At 38.9% G+C, this 25,862-nt stretch overlaps 2 protein-coding genes across 19 annotated transcripts in view; one reads left to right on the plus strand and one right to left on the minus strand.

Annotated features, from left to right (window-relative positions):
- Positions 1–18,825, plus strand: part of LOC148651479 (focal adhesion kinase 1) — a 156,620-nt gene extending 137,795 nt beyond the window's left edge. For 16 of the 18 annotated variants that reach the window (XM_088601819.1, XM_088601801.1, XM_088601803.1 and 13 more), the window contains 9 exons: positions 2,992–3,078; positions 5,589–5,729; positions 6,064–6,195; positions 9,692–9,754; positions 11,520–11,559; positions 12,328–12,431; positions 15,672–15,827; positions 16,699–16,779; positions 17,487–18,825. In XM_088601819.1, the coding sequence (XP_088457945.1) occupies positions 2,992–3,078; positions 5,589–5,729; positions 6,064–6,195; positions 9,692–9,754; positions 11,520–11,559; positions 12,328–12,431; positions 15,672–15,827; positions 16,699–16,779; positions 17,487–17,699 (1,017 nt within the window). In that variant the 3' untranslated portion in view covers positions 17,700–18,825. The other 2 variants (XM_088601808.1, XM_088601818.1) reach the window with 2 other exon arrangements.
- Positions 18,826–22,421: 3,596 nt separating this feature from the next.
- On the minus strand, positions 22,422–25,476 carry rplp1 (ribosomal protein lateral stalk subunit P1). Its single transcript, XM_088601822.1, has 4 exons — positions 25,263–25,476; positions 24,482–24,556; positions 23,188–23,296; positions 22,422–22,547 (listed from the first exon to the last, which is right to left on the minus strand). The coding sequence occupies exons 1-4, from the start codon at positions 25,332–25,334 to the stop codon at positions 22,465–22,467; spliced, it is 339 nt and encodes a 112-aa protein (XP_088457948.1). The 5' UTR covers positions 25,335–25,476; the 3' UTR covers positions 22,422–22,464.
- Positions 25,477–25,862: the final 386 nt, after the last annotated feature.

The following is a 25,862-nucleotide window of genomic DNA, read 5'->3' on the forward strand; positions in this document are numbered from 1 at the left end:
TATTGAGTCCATCAAAAACCATTCAAGTGACTTCTTTTCTGAAGTCACTATTAATCTTCAGACTTGGTTGATGTCATTCTTGTGTCAATATATTTAACTTTTGCTGAAAGCAGGCTGCTACATAGGCCATAATTCCTGCCTGATTGACCATTTTTTTCTTAAAGTAGATATACTGTCTTTGAGAACTTGACTTGAAACTTGGTGTGTTTTCACACTCAAATTTGCCTTAAAGTTGTACCACAAAGGCTGCAGTGAAACTTACAGAATGTCCTCAACCTAGTCATCTCATGCTTTGAGAAATGGGTACTGTAACTGTTCTTCATTATAAATTTGACAAATTAACTTCAGATTTCGAACATATAATTGTTTTGACAGTGTAATTTCAAGACAGGAAATGGTTTTCCTACAAACCAGAAAGGCTACGTGACACCCATTTTGTTCTCATTAATGTACAACCTGTACTGCACTCAGTGCATGATTAAAAACTGTTTGGCCAAGTCGTTTGAAACGTGGTGAGTAACCTTGTAATGGCAGTACGCTTCTGTTATTAATTTATTTCTAAATGGGGTTCAACCTGCCATTTTGTTCTCTTGTTGATATCTATACCTTGCACTTGGTAGGTAGGCTTTCCTGACTATACATTTGAAATATTGCACTATACAGTAGGAGTTTTGTACTACCTCACAGCTGTTTTTCCCTGGAAATTCACCTTGCCTCTGGAAACACACTGCTGATTGTGCTGAGACTTTTATGTTTCACATGTTGCTGCGGTACTTTTCCTACCCAAGCCAAGACATTATAAAACGTAGTAGGCCAGGCATTCATTGGAAACCTTGACAACTGAGAGCAGCTTTCTAGTTTCCCTTTGAGGTACAAGTAATGAACAGAAACTGGAAGTGGTGTTTTGTAAATTATAGGCTCAAACATTATTCTCCTTGGTTCAATCACAGGGAGATCTGCTGCAGACCAAGAATTTTGCCTTATACGTTTGGTTGTCGCAGTCGCTGAGAATGACTACAATTCACTATTAAATATAGATAACATTGAACATATTTCAATATATCAAAGATGGGGAATAATACAAGATAGTGGAAATGTACTTTATATTTGTTTCTAATAGAATTGAAGGTATGTCAATACTGAAAGATAACACCTAAACCTCAGATGACTTCTATGCTGTTGTATACGTTTTTTAGTCTAGGGTTTAGTCTAAATGAGGCCTTATTGGTTTAATGGCAATATTTAATAAATCAGAAGTGCTAGACTACCCTACAGACTGCTAAAAGGCCCAAGATTCAAAACTGGAAAGGGGTATATCAAGCTACAGCAAAAAAACAAAATCACCAAGAGGGAGGTGGAAAAGAAGGTTGAAATAGAGACAATAATACAAGAAGCTTTCAGTTCTAAAGCAATAAATAAACTGTAAAACCATAAACTGTTTAAATCCATATTATCTCAATGATAGAAAATGATCTACTAAACATGCTAGTATAGAGAGACACAACAGGTATTTACAATACAAGACATCATTGTGTCCCCTGTTACAGAATGAGCCAAGCAGTGTTAGAAAGTTTTAGCTTACACTTAGGTTCTGCAGGGGCCAGGACAGTTAACAACTTGTAAATAACCAGGTGTTCATGGTTTCCGAGTCATACTTAAGGAAATAAGGAATGTTATTTATAGACCCTTAGGTAGGATATTTAATTTCTTGCTTGGAATGGGACCAGTGCTCTGTGTTTGGAGAACTGCAAATGTAATACCAGTTTGTAAAAAGGGGAGACATCCAAGTCAAGAAACTAGAGATCACTGAGTCTGGTTTCTGTCACTGAATAAGAATTCTTCAAACAAGCAGCATAAGATATATTTTTAGAAAGCTTTTGATAAGTTCTGCTGTAAAAGGTTCATTCTCAAATTAAGTCATACGAATCCAAGAAGCTGCAGAAAGCTATGCACAAAAGTATATTGTTCTATGTCCACATCAACATGTTGTGGGGAATCAATAAAGAAAACACTGTTTAGGTAAAATTACAATTAAAGGGACTTTAATCTTACGCTTTACAATGGACTTGTACGACCTAACATATAATGCTATCATTTTTCATCACAGTTCCACAATAATGATACCATGGTTTTAGAAAGTGCTTAAAGTAGAGGAACAAGAATGATGTGTGATAAAAGGTTTAATTTGAACTATGTTTACAGCTCCTAAATGTGTTGGAGACTGCATTTTAACTATTGCATGTCTTAAAATATCTCCAACCTTTCTAGACTAGAAAGAAACTCAGAGGTTTCAACAAAGCAACCCTTTTAGTTCAGTTTGATTCATGTAAGTAAAGGGGATTTACAACTATACTGATTCTCTTCAGAACAAATGAAATTGTATACAGGTATTTAAAATCTTAATAGGTTTATGTTATATCAAACTAGGAGACTCTTTCGGTAAGTAAACAAGATGGGGACAAATTTGGAGATTTAGGGAATTTATTTAAGACCAACCATAGGAAACATACACAAGAAGATAATGGTATCTGGAAGACGATTCCTATACAGGAAGTTAAGGCCCAATCTCTTGACACTTCTAAGAAAAGTGATTGGATGAAATTTTAGATTTGATTAATTACTGATCTCCTCATTTACAGCCTTTCTTATTTTCAGTTATATTTCTCAATTTGGTCATGCATCTGACTCGGTTGGGTAGAGGCCATAACAAAGGACAGAATCAAAAAATGCGTTGGCTGAATTTACAGTACAATACTTTCTCTGTACCACTCATGAATGTTCCCTAAACAACACAGTACTAAGTACTAGACTTTTTGCTACTGCTTTGTTTCTTAATCTTATCTGCTTGCTTCTTATTGCAACTTTTTGTCTTCCAAATCATCTAACATCTTGTTTGCACGAACATCATTGCTTGTTGCTAATTTGGAATCCATTCCTCAGGCAGCAGTATGAAACCTTGTTCTCTGTGTTCTCCTCTTTCTGCTTTTGTAGCCCAGCAGACCGGGATACCCCAGTCCAAGATCAAGTGAAGGATTTTATCCCAGCCCTCAGCATGCTGTTCAGCACAATCATTACCAGGTAAGACCTCATTAGCCACTTACCTACCCTGTTTTTTATAAACTCTTTCTAAACCATTCAGTACCGCAAATGATCATATTACCTGACTGCTCTACACACCTTAGGTTTTCTAATGTATAAAATGATGTAAAAGTATAAAATAAACACGTTGTGAGAAGTGATTGTATCCAGCTGTCTTTTCATACAAGTTTGATCATTTTATAAACACAATAATAGCTAACAAAAATAGCAAGTTTATATAGAGCCTTTAAAGGTGGCTTCTCAAAGTGCTTGATGTATATATATATGTGTATATACCGTATATAGTGCACAATATATGGTACCCTTCATATTTATTCATTCCTGTTTACATAGGAACAAAAACAAATACCATAGATTTACAGATTGGGTAATATCCTGTCTAGGATAAATGTAAACATTGTGCTGTAATATTAATAACATTGTACAGAGCAAGTCGTATTTTTAATAAAGTCCAGGCAACACAGGGATTCACTTCCCTGCAGTAGCCAATACGAATCCTCTAAAGCCAAGAGGTCCTGGCACTTCTAAGGAGGAATGTCCTTTATGTCCTTCATCCCCTTTGGTTTCCATTTGTGTGCAGTCTTCTTGAGTTTGAACCTCACTTGCATATTTATTTAATGGCTGCATTTTTAAGTCAAGCACTTTTATTTTGTTTGCAGTTAATAATGTCCTTGTCAACTGTGAATGTATGGTTTAGATTATTGTCATACTGAAATGCTTATTTTTTGCTGTTTGGCTGGAGTGTCCTGATTCTTCGTGGAGTTCATGATTTCCCTCTATCTTAACAAGGGCTCCAGGATCAATAGATGCAAAAGTATCTCAAAATAACTACTCAACTACCATACTGCCCTGCCATATTTCACAGTGACCATGCATGTTTTTGCATCATGATCTTGACCTTTTTTTGCACAAAATATAACGAGCATGATGAACATATCCAAAAAGCTTTTTGTGTTTTTTCTCCAAAAGAGGCTTTTTTTTTCTTGCAACCCTACCATGAATGCCACATTCATGCTGGCAACAAAGTGGTAGTTGGAGATGTGTAGCTGTTGCTTTTGGATTTATGGTTTGCCTGCCATAGGACTGGTCTCTCAGTCTGTGGTGTCAAGGTACACTTGTGTCCTGTTCCTAGGCGGGCTGCCACTATACCAGTAGCATTTAATTCCTAAGACTAAAGCAGTGTTTCGGGTAGATTTTTTGGGATTCTTTTATAAACATTCCCCAGTTTTGGAGATCAATCTAAAATGTCTGCAGTCTTGGGAGAGCTTTATGACGTTAACCCTCATGATGAACGCTGCCACTTCAATGTGTGCCTTGTGTTGCCTCCCTTTATACCCCAGGGAGACTGGTAATCATCAGAGGCCTCTTTGCAGTTCCAGAAGCTTCCATTGCTTTTCAGAAGGACAGAATGTTATCGCAGATTTGTTTTTGCTGGATTTATTTAAAGTAATACAACAAACTTGAAGAGCACTGAATATATACGAATGCAAAGAACTAAAGGACTTAAAGAACTGATATGTCTCAGGAGATTGGAGAAAGTCACATGAGTAATTAACTAGAACATTTTAGTTTCTCATGAGCTCCAGACAGAAATTGTTAACAGACTGCAAAGATAATAAGTCAAAAATATTTTAAGTTTGTTAATGACCTTTAGGCTTCTCATAAAATACACTGAGAGCAAGCATTTCCTGTTATTTCATTTGTTTGCTTTTTTTAGGATGTTGGAATTCAGTACATAAAGTTTGTTCTGTTGGGACCTCAATGCGATATTAGGAACACTTCATTTTGACATGATATTCCACTTCCACTCAAATAGATTTTTGTTGCAGCTAGAGTACTTTACATTGATTAATTCTGAATAAAGTCTATGCTGTATTTAAATGTACTGACAGGGCTAATCTGCAGGGCTGCGTCTAGTAAATGCCAAAGCAGATTCATTTATGAATCATGAATATGTTACCAAATTTTGACATCTGAGTTTGAGCTGAACTGCATAGCAGCCTGTTACATCTTTAGCAGTGTCCTTTACATGCAATTAGATGGGGCCCTCTTGTCTGACATTTAGCCCCATAGTTACTAACATGGGGAAGACAATAGTTTCTCTTTCTTGTCAGTATCAAATTCTGCTGTGCCATTGTGCTTTCTAAATCATTCACCACATGATTATTTTTTCCTCAGTCAGGAAGGCCAGGAAATGCATTTTTAGATATAAAGGGACATTTAGAAAACTGAGGACTGCAGTAATTTGTCAAGTAGAATGAATTTGTTTGAAATTTCAGTCCGACCAATGATCAGACAGGCAATTATTACGCAAGTTGACTAAGTTCTATCTGGATTTCGTTGGCCAGCCAGGCAAAGGGCTCTTAATTCTCTTATTTTCCTGTTGTACGACGCACATTAGGTTTCAGTTGGTTTATATTCAGATCCATGTGCATTCCAGATACCTGTTGCCTGTCGAAATCATTCCCTGTCCTGCTTGTGCTCCGCAGGTGTCCGGATACCCGGGCTCTCACGGTATGTCTTCGATGCCCAGCGCAGTGTATCCCCCCCAGGCCTCTGTACTGGATCCCCATGACTCCTGGAACCACCACAGGCCACAGGACATTCCCATGTGGTCTCCCAACATGGAGGTGAGGACCATTCCGTGCCACGTTTCCCTGTGGAAGGCCATACAATTATCCAGACAGGCCAGATATTACTTGGTGCCCCCCCGCCTCCTCGCCCTGCATTTGCCGTTTGACAAAGAGGGAAGGAGCGCTCGCTGGTGGTTGTTTTCGAAACGCGTGACCACCGGGGCCGTCGTATTCAAAGGCCGAGATGGGTTGTTCCTCCTGCACTGCCCGCTGCCAAAGTGAGGAGGGTTCGCCGTGGTGCGGAGAGCTCCAAGAGCTCAAGTGGGGCGGCCCGGGGCTGGGGAGGAGAGAGGGCCCAGAGAAAGCACGCTAATCGCCTGCGTGCCCGCAGGAGGGCGGAGCTCTGGACCTGCGAGGGATGGGGCAGGGGCTGCCCACTCACCTCATGGAGGAGAGGCTGATGATGCAGCAGCAGCAGATGGAGGAGGATCAGCGCTGGCTGGAGCAGGAAGAGAGATTCTTGGTAACGTCACCTTATTGTTTTGTTTTCCATGAGCATATAATTTAGGATGAAGATTTATTGCTTAGTTATGGCAAAGAACTGGACTTGACTTAATATAAAAAAAAAACCTTTTGCCTTCCATGAATGGAATAAGCAGGTCATTTCCATCCCCATTTTGTTTTTGCTGGCATCAAGTTTACTGTTCTAAGCCCCATTTCTCTCCAATTAATTTTTCACGCTCCTGATTGTTAAAGGTATGTATTTATTTTGTGTAGAATAAACGGAAAACTAATCCCCAGGCTTTTGTCGGCAGTGCCCGTTTTTCAAAACAAACCTATAAATCGTTGTGGTAGTGAGCTCTGCAAAAAACTGACACCAAACTCTGAGCTGTTTTTAGGAAATAAAGGAATCGGCCAATGTCTAAAACATTAGACTTTATCTGTCTGAAATTATGATGAAATGTCTTTTTCCCCATTTAGTTTCCCAATGCTGTAAAGAATTCGCTCCTCCCACCCTGGTATTTTTGGTTTTATACTTCCTTTCTCAGAATCGGGAGTAAACTAAACCCCTAAACACAGCCCACCACTTTCCAATACTTGGTTAAGAGACAGTTTGGGTTAAGTCTGCATATACAATTAATCTTGGGTATTGACTCAGAATTAGGAATGCATTTGGCGTACAGAAATCAGTGCCAGTAATAACTTAACTCTTTTAATGCAAGTTTGCTTGAGCTTGAAACATCCTTGCATAATAGTGCAGTGATGTATCAAGAATTTGTTTTTCTGGCTAGGTTAAAGATTTACAATGAAGGAAACCTCAGTGTCTTCTGATGTCTTTCCTGTGGAAAATCTGGGATCACTGCTGTTTTTTTTTTGTAACCACTGTGAGCGCTTTGGAAGCGTCCTCTTGAATAATAGTTTGTCTACACAGAGATGTGGAAATCTTTGTGGCCTGCGATTCACATATTCTAAGAACCATATAGTCTAGCAACTGACAGCTTCAGCAGCATTTATACCTGCTTTCCAAGGTGCACTGCAGACTGTAAAGTGTTTTTTTTTCCATTTTTCTCCACGTGGGCAATGGGCAAACAATGTAAATAATAATTTATGGATTCACTATTTTTGGAATATGTGGAGAGGGCAAATGATCCTTTCCCTGGCTTCATGATCTAAATCAAGATACTAAATAATTCAAATCCTCTGAAAAATTGCATCACTTTAGTGAATGTGGAAGTCTTCTTTACTTTCTCTTTGTTTTCAGTTAAATCTGAGGGACTGTCTTTGATTTAGATCTAAGTGTCTGTCTTCGATTTAAGGCTATAAATTAGAGGGCAGCATTTGTCTGAACATGTGCATTCAGTTGCGAGTAGTTTATTGACCCAAAGTTTTCGTGTATTCTTTTGGTGAAAAATCTCAGCTGCTCAGCTTCAACTTCATCACTGGGTAGCTTGATCCAGACACCCATCTCCCTCTGTGTAAAGACGTATATCCTTTTCTCACTCCTAAATACCCTCTCCTTCAAGTTTCTGTTTCCTGGAACTTAAATTAGGCAATTAAGAATTCCTCTTGAATTTATGAGATGCTTGTTGCACTAGAAAAAGTAAAGATCTCAGAATTTTTCAATTTAGTCAGTACCTATCAGGATTTTAAATACTTTTAAATTTTCAAAAAGGGCTTGGTAAAGAAGGGTGTTGCTAAAGATAGGGAAAAGAGTTGGTTTGGGAAAATTAGGAGGGCTTCTTTGCAAAGTTTTGTCATAGTAATCATGAAGGTATGTCAGAAACTACAAAGAAAGTTGGTTTAATGTCATGAATTAAATTCGTTTTTATAAAAGAGCACTTTGTAAAACTGTTTACTGCACCTCTGTTTTAGGAGGACTAAAACACTGTAGATTCCAGCTAATCTTCAGAAGCGCCCTTAAGCTTTTTGGTTTACTTTCATAAGATGGGGAGACATTTTGCACTGAAATGAATACCTTTGTATATCACTCTGTCATTGTGCTGTTTGTAAACTGCATGCCAGTGCTAGCTTGGAATTATCATTACAGGTAAAAACTGAGACGTTTATTGTCCACGTGCCAGCTCCTTGCGTGATGTGTACACTCCTCTTTTACCATTATTGATCACTATAGCTACAAAGTAATTAAAAAGGAAGTTTATTATATCCACTACAGTATTTGTGGACAGATGTTGCATGAAAGCACATTTCAGTGTAAACCAATCCCAGTTATTTGTTTTAAAATAACATTATCTAAAAAATCCAAAATGGAATGCTTCATTTTGTTTTCTATATTCCGTTCCTGCTCAGTCCCACAGTTTTTACAGCAGACTGGCTTGACATCTTTTGAAAGTACATATAAGGCATTCGGTGTTTTTTTTTTTTTTGCATGATAAATGGCTACATAGGAATTCTTGGAGCAGTAAAGGATATACAAGGTCAGAGTTCTCAAATGCTTCTTTTATTTCATGAAAATATTTATTTCTAGTTCTAATATTTCAATACAGCTACTTAGTAGAATTGTGTGTTTTGTTGGTTTTGGTTTCAAGTTTGTATTTGGGCATAGCAAGAATGAGAGAAAATAGACCTCCTGTGGCAGGGAATACTAGGAATACTTCAGTCGACAGCAAAAGGATGCAAACCAACATACTTAAGGGATAAAGTGGAGGAGAGATGCCATGCATGGTTATCTGATCACAGGCATGGCGCACTCAGAGCGAGGGAGAGAGGCTGAATTAGCTGGCTGCGTGTCCTCGCTACATGAATCAGCCAAGTACATATAAGCCTTCCTCCAGCAGGAAGCAGGAATTAATGCACTGCCCTTCTCATCCTGTCGATGGAAGTCCTCGTTGTTCGCTCCACACTTAAAACCACTGCAGCGATCCCACAAGAGAAAAGCACAGAGGATGCAGGTTTTCAAGTCCTGCTTTGGAAAACTGGTACAGCAAAGGGGGGAGGGTTTTTTTTTTAACTTGTTCGTTTTTCTTTTTTTTTTTTCCTCAAATTGTTGGCAAGCAGCAGAGAACTGGCAAAGAAGACTGTTCTCACAAGTAAACCCTGTCAAAAGGGCTTGAAGGCTTTGAAGTGCTCTGTTCTACTTAAGGATTGTATTTAACAGGAAAAAAAAATGTTTTTCTTAAAAATTGTCACAGCAAGGTAAAGAAACAGTGTCTGGGTGTTCAACACTCTAGTTTTTTCGAAGAGGATTTTATTTATTTTTTTACTTTGTGACTGTGGGAGTTATGAAAGCTCAGTGACTTGTACTGAAAGCGTCGGTGGCCAATGTATAACAGTGCACTGTGGTTGGTAGTCTTGTTCTCCGAAAAATGGACCACAGTCATGAAAATGGACAGTGCTAACAAAGTTGCACTCTGTTCCTACTTTGCGGATAAGAGTTTTCAATAAGTCAATGTTTTATAAATAACGTAGACCATGTTTGTTTTCGTTAAACTGTTTTTGTATATATATATTATTAAAAAGCTGGAAATGTCTGTTAATCATCCCTCCTCTTCCCATCCCAGAAGCCAGACCCAAGGAATTCAAGGGGCAGTATTGACCGGGAGGACTGCAGTCTCCAAGGACCAGTGAGTGTCTCGTGTTTTTTGTTTATTTTTCCAGATGTAACAGCTCACAGAAAAGGGGAAATCCCCTTCTTCATGCCGCCTCCTTCTCTCGAATGGAGCTAAAATGTTTCCTTCAGCTTAAGCTGAAATAAAATCATGCACTGACACATTTACAGTCTATCATTTTGCACCTGAGTTGAATGTTGCTTTGTGTCATTTGTAACAAACCCCTAATAACATCAGCAAAGAAATTGCTTACGATAATAGGCATAAATCGCTTCCAAACATTGAAATACACACTTATAATTGGAAAAAATGTGATTTGCAATTCTGCTTATATTTATTTCAGTAAGAGTTAACTTAAAAAATGTTGGGAATTCTCGATAAAATAGTTTTGTATTTTTAAAGCAATTATATTAATTGTAAAGACTGCAAAGCAATCCTTGAGCTATTAAAGTATTAAACCTTTTTTTTCTGCCAATATGAAGCAGGCTTGTTCAAACACTTCCCCTCTCTATTAATGCCCTGGGGTGTACTGTGAAACATTGCTACTCTTAAACAATGGTTCTGTTTAGGAAATCATAAACCAACTTCCAGCAGGATTTCAGGATTTCAGAAGAAACTCATTTCATATGTTCTTTTCCTAGTCTGTCATTGTTTTAGCACCTTAACAGAGGTTAAATGTTTTCTGTGTGAACCAAAACACAACTCCAATAGAGCTACTAAGTAAAATACCACACAGACTGTGGTGCTTTAAGTAATGTTTTTCTCATATGCTTCCGTGCTTCAGAGAACATGTAAATGGATGCCAGTACAGACAGAGGCAGTTATGATATTTTCCACAGGGAAGACATTATAACTCATTTGCTTCTCAGCATTTTTGCTTAGACAATTCTCCTTTCAAAGATAGCACTAAAATGTTGAATTATTAATTTAGAAACATTTCTATTTCGGTCCGTTTTTGGCATTAACTTTAGAATATATTAAAAAGTATTCATAACTGTGGAGATTAAAGCATGATTTATTCCCTATTATTTAAAAAAATAGGTTTTTCTCCAGGAATGCCGGGCTAAGAGCCATTATTTCTGGTGATGGAATTCAGTTTTGGATACCAGTATGTTTATATGGGCATGTTGTGAATTCCTTAAGAGGACTGACTTTTAAATGATCTCTGTTTTATTAAATGTATTGTGTTATCATGAATAACATTCTACTTTTAAACAAGTTATATGGAATAGTTTAGTGTATAATGCTATTATGTGGAAGAAGGTCTACACTAATGCAAAGAGATTTGAATCCTGTCCTGTTGATATTTTAAATTTACAGTCTGTTTAGTAGGACAGGCTGATCCATTTCTAGCAGAGCTATTTTAAAAAAAAAAGTCTGCTTCTTTCATCATTTTGGTTCTTTTTTGATGTGTTTACTGGGTAAAAGCACAACTTTTCTAAAATGATTTAAAATTGGTTTATGGGTGTGTATGAGCAAGTTGCTCCAGTGGAGACGAGACAGACATTGTCACCAGTCCTTTTATAAAAAGATTTACTGACAAGGGATTTGTTGTTTGTGGTGTCACTACTCGGATAAAGGTTTTTTATTATTATTATTTCTTGTGGTCTAGGCAGATGTAACTGTGCTTTGCAAACATCTGAACTATTTGTGCTATTCATTGAGAAACCACAGCAACTCAAAGATGTGGGAGTAATTTAACTTTAACATAATAAAAACATTTTTGAATCAGAAGCCATGAATAATTCTAATTGCTTTTCATTTTTTCTCCTTTTGGCAGATGGGAAACCAGCACATTTACCAACCCGTAGGCAAACCAGGTAAAACTCAGGCCAACTGTGCTCTGTTAATTGCTTTGTTCTCCAAGTCTCTTATTGTTCCTGACTTCCACCCCTCTTATTTAACAAGATTATATGTAGAGTTGGCATGTACTCTGCTTTATTGCTCCCACAAGACCAGCCCATGTGGCCTTGAAAAGACTAATTATTAATCCAAACAGAAGAAGCAAAAATGGTCTCAGCTCGGTGTTCATGTTGGGACCTACAGTCTACAGGAAATGAGTTGTTGGAATCGTGGCTATTTCATTCCCAGATGCTGATTCCTGCAGGTAGATCATTCTGGAGTTAGGTGGGTGTGTGGCCATAGATCACCTCAGCTTGACACACAGCAGTGACCTCTATTAGCCGGCTTTGATCTTCATTTGAGCTGCGAGAGATGTCCATCCGCTGCCTGAACATTGCTTCTTGTACTTTTGCATCTTGGTCTTGAGATGTGACCAGATGTGAGGCACACAGACTCATTTCCATCAGATCAGTATGAGTGTTCATTAACTGATATTTCCAAAACTACTATTTTAAGAAAAAACAATTGAGCAAGTAAAAGAAATGTCAACATGCCAAACGTTGTAAGTCCTCAGTGTTGGTGTTAACTCTGTTAAATACATGACTAGGCTGTGAAAGCTACTGCATACCATCTACATGTACAAAGGCTTAAGATGGGGAAGTATGGATACCTCTCAGGACAAAATTGTGGAAGAAAGTGTATGTCTTTTTAGCTTCTGATATTCCCAAACATTTTATCCTTACTAGAACATGTGGCTCCACCAAAGAAACCACCTCGCCCAGGAGCTCCCAGCCACCTGGGCAGCCTGGCCAGTCTGAACCCTGTAGACAGCTACAACGAAGGAGTGAAGGTATGGCTCTGGTCTTCTTGTTGACTTTCCGAATGGATGTTCTCATGGTCACTGAGGTTATCGGCTCAGGCTGCATGGCTGATAGAAATGTAAAATCAGTGCCAATGACCATGAAACACATGGCAAGTACATCACAATCTTTTCTTAGAAACTATAAGGGCATTATTTTCAAGACGTAGCCTCACACATTTCTCAAGGGGAAGCTCCAGTTGTGTTTTAGCGGATTGCTGTGGTCCCTGCTTGCGGGAACTGCAGGGGACATCGGTCACAGGCCTTTGTAAATGTACACCTCCTTCCATTTCTGACGCTAGGACACGCATACTGTACACCCACAGACAGGAAGGATGGAAAGTAGGCAGCCCTCTCAGCTTGTCAAAATTTCCCCTAGTTTACCAGGAACCTACATAGTTCCTTGGTGTCAGCAGAACAGGTCTCCTCCATCAGCTCCTCGGAGTCTGTGCAGCCTTCAGCCATGCCACTGGCCCCAGCCTGCCAAGCCTCAGCTAAACCAAGACCAGCTGTTCTCCTGCACAGCCCCCTCCTCCTTACTGCGTCTATCTGGCTGGCAGTGCAGCACTGTTAATAAATACCAAATATACGTCTGGCGAAGGTACAGCAGGGAGGAGGGAGTTCCTTAACAGCGAAATATTAAAATCTGAGAAGGGGGGGGGGAAGATAGGTTGACTAGAGCTCTTGCCCTCGGAAGTTGTTTTGCTTTATAAGAAAAGTACATTTGAAAGCTTCCTGTTGATCATAATCGTGTATAGAGAGATTATTAGTGAGAGACCATTTGGTAATGGTATATAAAATTTCACAGTTTGTTTTGCTACCTTTTTTTTTTCATTCCAATGTGATCTGTCTGCAAGCAGAGAGGGTTAGAGAAATCCCAAGAACAGACCAAAGAGGCCTCTCCTAGCTGTGAACATAAAACGGGAGTAAAACTGGCATATTGGAGAATGAATTCCTGAAATATAACAGACACAGGAGTATGAGCTGGGCTAAGTTTACCTTAATGTTATATACTAATGAAAGCACACATGTTTTTTACATGTTTGATCTCTGCCTTACATCATGATAGGCTTTAGTAATGAGTGCAGGGCCAGAGTACGTTAAAAGAATATGACTGTTTTTGTAGAATATGATAAATAGGCTGCCCAGTAAATTCATTTAGAAGTTGCCCTTTCAAGTCAGAAAGAAAACAGGGGGAAAAATACAAATGCGTTTACTGCATATCTGCAACAAAGCATGTGCATGGTATTACTTTATTCTTGCAGCATTGCTCTAATGTTTAAGCATGTTTTTTTTTGCTTGTTACATTATTAATATTTTGTTCCTCTTTTGTTTCTCTGCACCTGCAATATTTTATTTTTTTTACCTTCTGCCACACTGTTCTTGAATTTAGCCCTGGAGGGTAAGAAACTTATGTGTGTTTGTGTGAGTCTCTTTGCCTCTGATAGTGTCTCCATCTCCTTCACTTGGTTTTCACTAGATTTCATCAATTACTTTGCATGGGTCCGACGGGCTTAATTATCTCCAGCCTTTCTGATTCCTTTTGACAACTTTCTAACAGGGCTTTGTCATCTGAAAATCACCAAACTGGACTTAACTATCCTGGAATTCAGTCAATTAGTGTTAATAAATATTCTTCACTCCTCATTGGTTCTGTGCTGTACCGAGCTTACTCCCATATTGGATAACCTCCATCAACTCATAAATTCACTATATTTCCCAGTATTCTTTGCAAAACACCTTTTTTCCTTTTTTTATGAAGGCAACAACTATCCTTTGTGAGCAATATGTAGGTATTTCTTCCAATAGTTTTATTCAAGCACAAACCAAATGGTGATTGCGATATAATACTCCAAATTGATTTAGCTCATAGTAAACTTGTTTACAAAAAGCCCATTTGCAGCTCATGTGAAAAATGTGTAAGAGCATGACAGATCTGCAGACAGAGCCTTTTTAGAAAGAAGCTTCCTCTGCACTTCTTAAACACTTATCTTCATTGATCCAAATTGGTTTGTTCCCATAATTAACAATTGCAACATTTTAGATGAGAAAGTTAATATGGGCATTTCATCATTTCACACTAAAGCCACAAATGTCTGAGCATTATCTTCGTACATTAATGTGAATTGAATTTTAATTGTACTGCAATGCATATTGTTGAGCCATTTTTTCAGTGTTGTATTTTTGTAGAATTGTATTAAATTTTAATGTATAAATTTGAGTAGCTTAATGTTAAACCACTCGTGTTACCAACAGATGTGTGCTAATTGTGAAACACTAATTTAAGAAGTTTGAGATTAACTCTTAATTTGTGCTATTCTGGAGTAGTAAATGTAGGTGTTGTACAGATAATATTAATAAATTAATTTCTGCTTATTTAACTGTTGTATTATCATTTTATTTTTTAAACATTTATAGGTTTTAATCTACATTCAGTAATTCATTTAGTAAATGAAAGCCGTGTTTTCATTTGAGAACAAAATAATACCTGCTGTTTGTGTTTAATTGAACTCACTCAGGCTATTTGTAAATTAAATGTAATCTTTATCAATATATAAGATATTAATTAATTTCTGTATTGCAGTCTTTTAAACTGCCTAAATAGAAGTATTAAAAACAGAAGTCTAGAACCCCCATTTTTAAACATTTGTTACTTAAAAGTACTTTTAAAAAGAGCAGTAGTGAGGAGCTGTGGTTAGGGATCTAAACTTCATACCATCATCAAATGGGTGCAAATGTAAATCAAACAGGATATAGAAATACAAGTATTTAATTCTGTTATGTGCTAGATAATCCTTTAAGCTCCTGAGGCATATATCAATAGCATAACAATCAATAGAGGTTTATCAACACTAACCTGGTACTGAAATTAATACAAATTCAAAGTTAATGCAATTAAAAAGTGGAACACTGCCCTCTGATGGTAGAAAAGACAAACGCAGCGAAGTCCAGTAAATTGTCCTTCACAGTTGTCATCATGAATATTCGGCATTTTGCTATGCATTGACCACCTCTCAGAAACTTTACTGTGAAGCAAAACTGTGCATTTAAGAAGTCTTTAAACAGTCTGTAATGCTTTTTAACGTCAATATAGCACCACTACTATGCCAAGATAGAGTGACCTGCTATGAACTGGAGTCCCTAGGAAAATGGACTCCACTTCCTTTTAAGATTCAAAATGTTATTTAACTCCTTCGCTTTGTATTCCTTCTTTTTTTTGTTGTTGTCTAGATTCAACCCCAGGAGATCAGTCCTCCCCCGACAGCCAACTTGGACCGCTCCAACGACAAGGTGTATGAGAATGTGACAGGGCTGGTTAAGGCTGTGATCGAGATGTCCAGTAAAATCCAACCTGCGCCACCTGAGGAGTATGTGCCAATGGTGAAGGTACAGGAGCAGTTTTCCACTTTTCCCTTCACTATTTTACCCTGAATCTCAGTTGAGTAAAGTTGGGATCCATATATGTTTAATAATGGAATTTTGTATTTAGTCAGTTTATTTTATTAGTGTTTACAACATCTGCTGCACAGTGGGTTTTTTTTTACTCTAAAAACAGTCTCAAGCCCATTAAAACTCAGAAAAGGTTTTTATTAATGCTGGTTGTGCAGTCCCACTTTTTCAGACCGTTTATTAAATATCTGTAACAAAATAAATTAATTCACGGTATGGCTACATTTTACAAATTCCAAGTTAAAAACAAAATCATGAATATCATGAAAGTACTGTATGGTCACCATGTTGTTGCAAACCCCTGGTCTCGCCACAGGTGAGAGCGAGGGTTTGTGCGAATTGTGATGTGAAGCGGCCCTTCCTGCTCACTAGTCACTGTAATGACTGATGTAATGAGATGTACGAGTGAATAAGAACAGGTTGTGCAGCAGACATTTCACTACATAACATATTCCGGCATGATCTAAATGTAGAGTAAATAAGAATTAGTTTGTCGGCAAAACTGTCTTGAAGTTGAAAGTAAGATTTTTATTGGATTAAGAGATGAATTCACAAGCCTGCTTGTTCACAATGTAATAGGGCCGCTTCACCTCACCGGAAGTTTGGTTGCCTTGTTCTGAATCACAGACAGGTACGCACGGCTCCACTGGAAATTCGTCTATTTGTGACGTAAATTGGAGCTGTCACGCATTACTATGTACATTTTGCTTTCATTGTGGTTTGAAATGCACTCATCAGTGTTGATTCTTTATAACCCTGAAATTCAAAAATAGTGTTGCAGCTCCCCTTTAACTGTACGTTGTTTCAGGAGGTCGGACTGGCGTTGAGGACACTGCTGGCCACAGTGGATGAGACAATACCTGTATTGCCAGCCAGCACACACAGAGAGGTAGACATTTCAGCCATAGCCCTTTCATTCTGCTCCTGCATATTTCAGCTGATGTAATCTTTTTTGGCCATTAAAATCTTCAAAATGTAGCTAGTGGAGATTCTTGATGGTTTTGTGTGTTACAACATTCCTTCCAAATTCCCTCCAGAACCTGAAGAAATGTTATTGTTCAACTGAGAGTTGAATTCTCTTTTTTTATTGGCTTTAAATATTTTAAGACAGCACTGTCTTTATCATAAACACATGCTGACGTTAAAAAAAGTGAAGCTGAGAGACTATTTCCACTACGTTCTGTCATTGATGGAATATATATTGGCATTTAATAACTTGCTTGATTAATTCTTGTTAGTTTTCCTCTACTGACTGTACAAGGTGAAACACTGACTGGCATGTGGGGATTATTACTATTAAATTCATTATTTCTTTTTTGCTGCTGTGTAGAAAGCTACTTCTAGGTTTTAGACTACTGCAAATATCATAGGAACCTTGACACGCAACGAGATGATTGCAATTTAATTTTCTAGCATTATGGTATTGTACTGTACATGTATATGTACTGTATCATAGTGGTAAAGTATTAAATTGTCAGACTGTTACTATTTTTAGGTAATCTGAGGCACAGACAAGCATCTAACATAGAATGATTGGTACCAGGTGCTCAGTGCATTGTTGAATTACCTAGCCTGACCCTGCTTTGCTCTCTGCAGATCGAGATGGCTCAGAAGCTGCTGAACTCGGACCTGGCGGAGCTGATCAACAAGATGAAGCTGGCCCAGCAGTACGTTATGACCAGCCTGCAGCAAGAGTACAAAAAGCAAATGCTGACCGCAGCACATGCACTGGCCGTGGATGCCAAAAACCTGCTGGACGTCATTGACCAGGCCAGACTCAAGATGATCGGGCAACCAAGGCCGCATTAGTGTCCCAACCAGAGGGACGGGCAATTGGCCGAGTGCACGAGGGTAAATACAAGTGTGTTGTGCTGCCGGATGGAGCTGATGTTGGCCAGACAGGAAAAAGACTTGGATCACCTGTCACACACCAGCAACGATGGACAGTTACACCTGTACCAGTACTGAAAAGCGGGAAGGAATTAAACTTCAATGAGTGTCCTTCTTCACTTCCTTCCAAGAACTTTTGAAAGACTACTTGGATTGCTTTCCAGACCAAGGACCTTTGAAGAACAGTCACACTTTTTGTTTTGATTGCGCCTATTGTGTGTGCTGATTGTACTTTTTTTTTGTATCAAGAGACACGTTCAGAATTTCAGTTCAGAAGCCAAGTCCCTATAGGTGGATAATCATCGGATCTGGAAAATGTCAACTGGAACCATCAAAGAGATCCAAGCTGTTGTCACGTTAGAGTTCTGGGAAACCTGAAGGTTGAGAATTCTTTATTCACATTTAAAATAACAGTCTTTTTATTATTGTGTTTTATTGTAACACAGTAAATATGCTAAACCAGACTTTCAGTGGAGGATCGTAAATATATATTTTGGAGGTTCAAGTCATTTCATTTTTTTTTTCCCCATCTCCTCTTTCTTAGAGGGGAAAGTCTTCTGAAGCAATGAATGAAATAAACTGCCAGAGTGGGAAAGTAAAGACTGCAATTTGTCTTTTTTGACAGGGATCTCATGATGGTTTTTGTAGTTAGGTTTGAAGAAAATAAAGCATTGAAATCATTGTGGGAAACGTTTTCTGGAAGCAAATTTGCTGGTTTTAAAGGGCATACCAGAGAATTGAGTGTTGTCTGGGGAAAATTCAAATCAAATGCATCATTTCCTTTTATATTTAAAAAAGACTAAAGCTATGTTGGATATTTTAAACACTGTAGTTACTAACTCATTTCCTATGTTCACATTCTAATTTCTCTATCCTTGCCCAGGAGGTTTTAAGGAACAGAGAGACACTTTCCCCTTTTTCTTACAACCTGCTATGTGTAGCATCTGTTAGTTAAAACTCACTCTGCTTTTGGGTATAAATTATTCTCAGGAAGAATATAATGACCTGTACAGTTCCTTGACTTATTAAAATGGTGTTATCAGTATACTTGTCTCTTGAAGGTTTCTTTGAATATATATCTATAAAACAAGTCCTTAATGTTTTGTACATCTTTGTTTTCTATTAAAAAAAATCAACCTAATAGTTGTTCACTTATGATGACCTTCGGTCCATTTATTTACGTAAGAAGCACATTTCCTGAGAGGTCCTAGGACATTGTGGGGATCTTTTATATTGGCATCAAAGCATCATTGTTGGGATTTAGTGAACAAGTCTGCACCACTTATCTTTTCAATACACACAGCTTTTATTATTTTATCAATATGGAAATGCAAATTCTAGTACATTCTAGTGTCCTTGTAATTGTTCACTTTACTGTTGTTCTCATTTTGCAGTAACTGTTTCTCATTTTAACATTCCACACACTACAGAAGCATTCAGATTGAATCATTGTAAAAATCTTTTGCCTTAAGGTAAATTTAAGCTTATTAGCAATTTACAATACACTTAATTGGGCAATTGCTGTAAAGGTGGTCCTTGATCATTTTTATTAAATCATTAATTTGATCAATTTCTGTTTCAAATTGAAAGCCATTTTAGACACAGTACACCACTTTTATTACAGAAAACATGGTCACCAGCTTCTCTTGAAGATTGAGGCCAATTTTATACCGAATATGCTGCAGAAGGTTTTTTTCCTGACTTGTCTGTGGAGTTCAAAGGCGAAAGTCTGGAATCAACAAGTGGCACCATTTTCAAACACAACACTCTTTCTTTGATGTAAATTGCATGTGTGATTTGCTTACAGTATTTTAATAGGGGCTGCCATCATTTAAATTGTGCAATTACAGTAATCCTATGCAGTTGAGGATGATTTTAATTTGGTCTCGGTTGCTAGATACAAGTTTTAGAGCAGAGGTTGGCAGCAGGTTTTATGTTTCCCTTAGCTCGTCAATTTTCTTAACATTGGGAACAATTTAGTCTTGACTACAGAAGCTGTTCAAGTTTAAATTGCAGTATGGAAATATCACTTTCCAGCTCCTGACCACGGGTGAGCATTGCTAGCTTAATGGAACCAATTAACTTCTAATCATTGATCGAAACTCATGTGTTGCAGGTCTTTACAGATTGGTGCCCTACAGAACCTGTCTCTTTATCCTTGTCTCTTTGAAACCAGGGTGATCAGGCCACCCCTGCTATAGACAAGACCAGCATGATGCGTTTCTGGCATTGTGCCCCAACTCTGTTCATTGACTTACCATCCAGGCTCAATTCTAATTCCTCCAGCTCCAGGCTTTTTCGGACAAACATCTGCCGAGCTGACCAGTGTTGTCCAGAGCTGTTTCTGACTACCTTGCGACTTCACATACTGCAGAGTTGGATGGCTGCTATTTTTGTGCTTCTAACTTGGAAATGGAGTGGCTGACTCGGTAAACCATGAACTTGTAAATATTTGTTTTTTGTAAGACTAGGCTATATCAGACCTCATCCTAAAAGCGGTTACATTACTTAACATCTACTGGCTGAACATTAGCACTCAGGCCATCTTTATACTTCAGCTGTGAATCTACTTATTGTATGTAGCTAGTGGAATTCAGGCATTGTCTTCCAATGAATCAAAAATATAATGGGAAACATTTACCCCCCTGCATCCAGTGGTAAAGCATTGTTGTAGACTATATCTCCCTTATTACATTATGAAAGGCTGCCCTCTGCACCAGATATTGCTTTTCATAGTTTAGTCAGATTATTTTGTGCAATTTGCTAAAAAGTAGTAGAATAGTCTTTGGTGTTTCATGCCAAAGCAAAATATTTGGATTCCCGATAGTAAAAAAAAAAGTGGAATGGGTATTTACCATGATATGCTATCATTAATTATGTTCTATTTTCTTACTGTTTTACGATTTATCATCTTGATTATTCATGAAACCTGCTTGTGATTTATAGACCAAATGCTTCGTTTTGTCACTGAAGAAGGTGGCATACCCGTTACATTTCCTTACCTCCTTATCACACCTGATCATGAGAAAATGAGACAACTGGGACAAATGTGTAGATCAATGTCATTCAATTCTAATGCTAAAAGCAGAAGTAGCTTTAACCTGAAGTGATTCACACTCCCAATATCTGTCCACAGAACTTTGGATCCACAGATTGTAGTTTTTAGCTACTACAGGACCTAATACTTTTACCACATTTATACAACTGATGAAATGTTTTTATATTGTTCCATGCCCCTAATAATACATTCTTGTATTTCAAAAGATATGGCCTTACTCTCAGCTTAGTATTACTAGTTTTAACTGACTGCATTCAGACTGTAGTGTTTCCAGTGGGCTATTGTACGACAATAAAACACATGTAAATTAAGATGAATTGTAATTGGTTTAGGGAAAGTAACACATCATGGTTTTGTTTCTAGTGGTCTACACAATGTAAAGCTTTTAATCCAAGCTATTTATCCGTTTTCTAACCTTTTTATTCTATAAAAGGGCTACAGGTAATAAGCACTACGTGCATGTAAAATCGAGCCTTACAGGGTCTGCTCACCTGCATTTCTGCTTTCAATATTTTAGTGATATTATTAAGAGTAATATTTGATCAGTCACCAGCTTGATTTTTAATTTGAATTAGTGGTCTATATTAAACAGAATTTCATAAAAGAGCAGAACTGAAAGGCTTCTTTATTGGCCTCAACTTTACTTTAATTGGCAAGATTTTCCTTTTTCTCAAGTCAGAAGTCATCAAATTTTACTTTTTCTGAAACCTGATCCAATTAAATTAACTGAAAAGTAGATGGAATTTTTTGTGATTTTTTTTAAAGATTCTACTCAGTTTTACTAAACTTTGACATTTTTAACAAGATAAGTGGATAGCAACCAGGAATTCTGTAAAATGATTTCATACGTTAATGGCTTACACTGTAATGGCACTTTGGATTTGCTACATTAATAGAATCGCATACTATCAATGAGACGTTTTTATAGATTTCTAGATAAATCAGTTTATAAGTTGGTAAGCAGCCTTCCCAGTATTGAGCCTAGTTTTAAATGCAAGGCAACCTGACAATTTAACTGCCTGAAACAAAACTTTGCCTGCTGTAAAATCATCAAATTTGTTTTGACCTTTCTTCCCTCATAGATAAGCTAGAAAGGGCAGCATAAAAATAATTTCACAATTCCTATTCTAGACAGAGCATCTTGCTTGTTCTAGTCAAATGCCCAAAACCCAGCACAAATGGGGAAACCAATCGAAAATAGCCACAAAATGTTAAATGGTTTGTTCATCTGTCATGCAGCTTAATGCAAGTTTACAGAAACTCAGATAATCACAAACCATTTAAACATTCATGTCTCAATTCATTTTAGCATGGTTCAACATTCAACCCCTCACAGCTTCACCAACACTCATCAAAAGAATTGGCACGTCATCTTAAACTGGATTGAACTTGAATTTTAGTTTCCTCCTGAGACCTGTATTACAATCCTGTTCAAACTGCAGGACATTGCCCAACTCTAAACAGCCCTCCCAGAGCGCCGCGTCATTTGTTGGGGACGGTCAATTCTGATCCATATTTAAAACTACCCAGCCACGCTGCCCTCGAGTCCAAGGACAATTATAAAAAGAAACAGAGAGCAGGAGTCATTTTCAGTTTTTTATTTTTCCCAGTTTCTACAAAAACAACTTAGTCAAAGAGACCAAAGCCCATGTCATCGTCAGACTCCTCAGACTCTTCCTTCTTCTCTTCTTTCTTCTCCTCCTTTTCAGCTGTAACAAGGAAAGTCCCAGTTAATTACAGTCAGCGCAGCAGGAATGACAAAATCCCGACTCTCCCATTCCAGGGGACCCTTCATTTACGCATCACGGCAGGAAAGCATGACAGGTACGCTTAACATTTCTTCAAAGGCTAACTATAGAATATGTAATTGAGAATATCATTTATCTGTAAGTTACCTGGTAAAGACACCCCTAAATCACATCATGGAACTGCTTAAAGCCTAAATTTCAGTCTGAAGAACCTTGACGACAAAAGCAGGCACTTCTTTACCCAGAAGGCTGTGCGACGAAGGCGCCAACTACTCAGCCGTGTGATTGAAGCCGATAACCTGGCTTCTTTCACAAAGCGACTGCAGGAGATCTGTGGATCAACTAGTTCCGAGCCTAGCTGGCCGCAACATCTCCTCTCATCTGTAACATTTCTTGACGTTCAGGTAGTTTTTAAAAAAAAACAACACAAGTACTCGGGGGGGGTAAACTGTATTCCGCAATACCCCCCACCGTCGAGTCATCCTGTAACAGTGCGAGCCACCTTCCGTAAAAATAAACACTCCTGCTTCCCAAGAAAGAGCTACGAAACTTTTCTCCGGGTGGGCAGGGGCCGCCGGTTTCTCCCGGCAGGGGTCCTTACCTGGGGCGGCGGCGGCGGGCGCTCCGGTGGCGGCGGCGGCAGCAGCGGGGGCCCCTCCGCCGGCACCGACGCTGCAGATCAGGCTGCCGATGTCCACGTTGGCCAGGGCCTGGAACGGAGGAGAGGCGAGGTGAGAGGAGCTCAGGTGTCGCCCGCGGGCTGGCCCCTCGGCCGGGGAAGAGCGGGGACCGAAACGGCGAACCGGGTTCGAACGTACCTCCCCCCCCCAGGGCACTGTGATATTTCATTCGGGAAAAAATCGTCAGCCGTGTCTCATGACCTCCTCCAGCGGGTCAATGAAATATTACATTACCTGCTCACACTAGACTGTATCCAGGGAGAAGGCAGGGGATCTCCAATACCAGCTCTGAAGGGCTGTTGTCCACAGGTTTTCATGACAACTCACTTTCTACCACTAATCATCACACCCAGATCTCAATCTTCTGGCTAAACTGGATTATGTTAGCAATTTTCCCAAGCTCTTTAGGTGTTGGTGCTTTTCACAGATTGCAGAAAACCTTCAGATGATCCATGCCCAGGACTAGAGACCCCTGCTCACACTGCCTTTCTCGAGCCCGGTTTCAGTCACTTGAGCTTCAGTTTGCAGTTTGTCATGATGAGAAAAGCATTTCCCCAATAGTTTTAAAAAAAAACCTACAGCACCATTAATTCTGCCACAATCTATTCTTTTTATATTATACATCAAAGCAGATACCCATTCAATGAGCTTGGGTTTGAAGTAAAAGGCTCTTGAGAAAAAGGATTCTACCTCGTGAACTGCCATACTCTAAACTCCAAGATTGAATATGCTTCCTATACAAAAGCTATCGAAAGTAATTGGCCATTTAAAGGTTGTTCAATGTTAGTTGTCATGTATTCTTCCTGTTGACACGCAACAGCTCCTGTCTGTGTCTTAATCTTAAACTTCACTAATATTGACATTAGAAATCCTCATAAATGCACCACTTTGATCACTGTACAGATTTCATCCATCTTTTTCATTAATGTAATCTTCACCTGAAAAAACCTCAAGATGCATTAATGATGTCATTAGTGTCAATTCAACTGTAAACAGTAATCTGCATGAAACAGACTAACTTTCAATAACTTTGGTGTTTAAGAATTGACCCAACTTTATAGAGCACAGGTAAAAAGAATTCTTAAAAAGAAGTGCATGTGTGTGTCTACTGTGTGTGTAAGAAAAAGGGGCTTTTCCCCCAGTCTGGGGGGGGAAAGTCAATAAAATGTTAAAGGTGTTAAAGAAGTAGCAGGGTGAGACAGTACAGTAGCTCACCTTGGCAAACAGACCAGGCCAGAAGGGCTCCACTGTCACTCCGGCCGCCTTGATGAGGGCGTTGAGCTTGTCCTCCTGCAGAGACAGGGACAGAGTGAGGCTTCACATCAGCACGTCCACCCAAAGCACGCAGCAGGTGGGATTTATACTGGACAGTAACATCACAGGAAGCGAAACTGAACGTTTCATTCAACACCGTTAAAAGCACATTGCTCTCATCTGGCACCATCTAGGCAGAGTTTAATGCTGGTGATCGCAGTTTAAGAAAATCATAACGGGCTGGAACACGTGCATCTAGAACAGTTATACTGGACAAAAACTACTCCTATAATACAGGATCTCCTGCAGCTCCCTGGGAGAAAACACGTGTCCAGCAGTATAACAGTAGGGCCCAAGGTGCAGGCCAGGTGCTCCACAAGCAAAGTAATGAAAACAACCATGAATGTTCATTTTAATCTTTAAACTGAAGGTTTAATCCTCTCCACTCACGGAGGAGCCAACTGTAATATCACTGCACTTTATAGTACATGGGTTACTTAACTACGGCTTGTAAAAAAACACTGACGCCAACCAGTCAGTGACATTTTTACAAGCCACAAAGCGATTGGGACTTGTACAATCCGAGACCCAAAATGAACATATGTCGGCACTTTAAAGCATGCACCGCTAACACAAGCCGACACCGAAGCTGTCGTGCGAAGGCAGTGGACCACATGAAACACTTTCCGGCTCTCCGCCATGTTGAGTTGGACCCGTCTGACAGCGGCCGGGGGAGACTTACTGTGACGGTGACTTCATCATCGTGGAGGATGAGAGCCGAGTAAATACAGGCGAGTTCGGACACGGAAGCCATTATTCTCGAAGGTGGTAGGGTTTTTGGCGTTGGATGCCTAAATAAAGGAGTGCTAGTCGCCGGATTCAGAGGCCTTAGCTTCAGATGAAGGACCGAGCACCTTAGGCACCACACGTACTGGCTCAGCGGGAGCGGAAAGAGGAAGTAGAAGGGCGGGGATTAGCTATTTGAAGTGAATGTGACGTCACGCTAGCCTTGGGCGGAGAAAGACAGCGGGGCCACACGTGTGCGCTTGTGCGACACACATTCACTTGTGCAGGACTGCGGGCTGGTGGTTTTTAAGTTGGTGTTTCTGAGGTTGTTGAGAAGTTACCCGTACACAAATATGGATTTTTTTTTCTTTGGAAAATCGTGTAAAGTAGTGTATAAAATCAACACTTTTATAATAGTGTCGGATCTGGGTTTTTTTAGTCCATCTACATTGATGAAGCTTACATTATTAGATCCTTTGGTACTTCGGATGCGTGTAATATTTTCTGATTTTAGACAGATTTTCTTACGGGCTGCATGGTTTACTTTTTTTTATTT

The sequence above is a fragment of the Lepisosteus platostomus genome, chromosome 12 (assembly GCF_059453375.1).
Source record: "Lepisosteus platostomus isolate fLepPlt1 chromosome 12, fLepPlt1.hap1, whole genome shotgun sequence".
In the NCBI taxonomy this organism is placed as follows: Eukaryota; Metazoa; Chordata; class Actinopteri; order Semionotiformes; family Lepisosteidae; genus Lepisosteus; species Lepisosteus platostomus.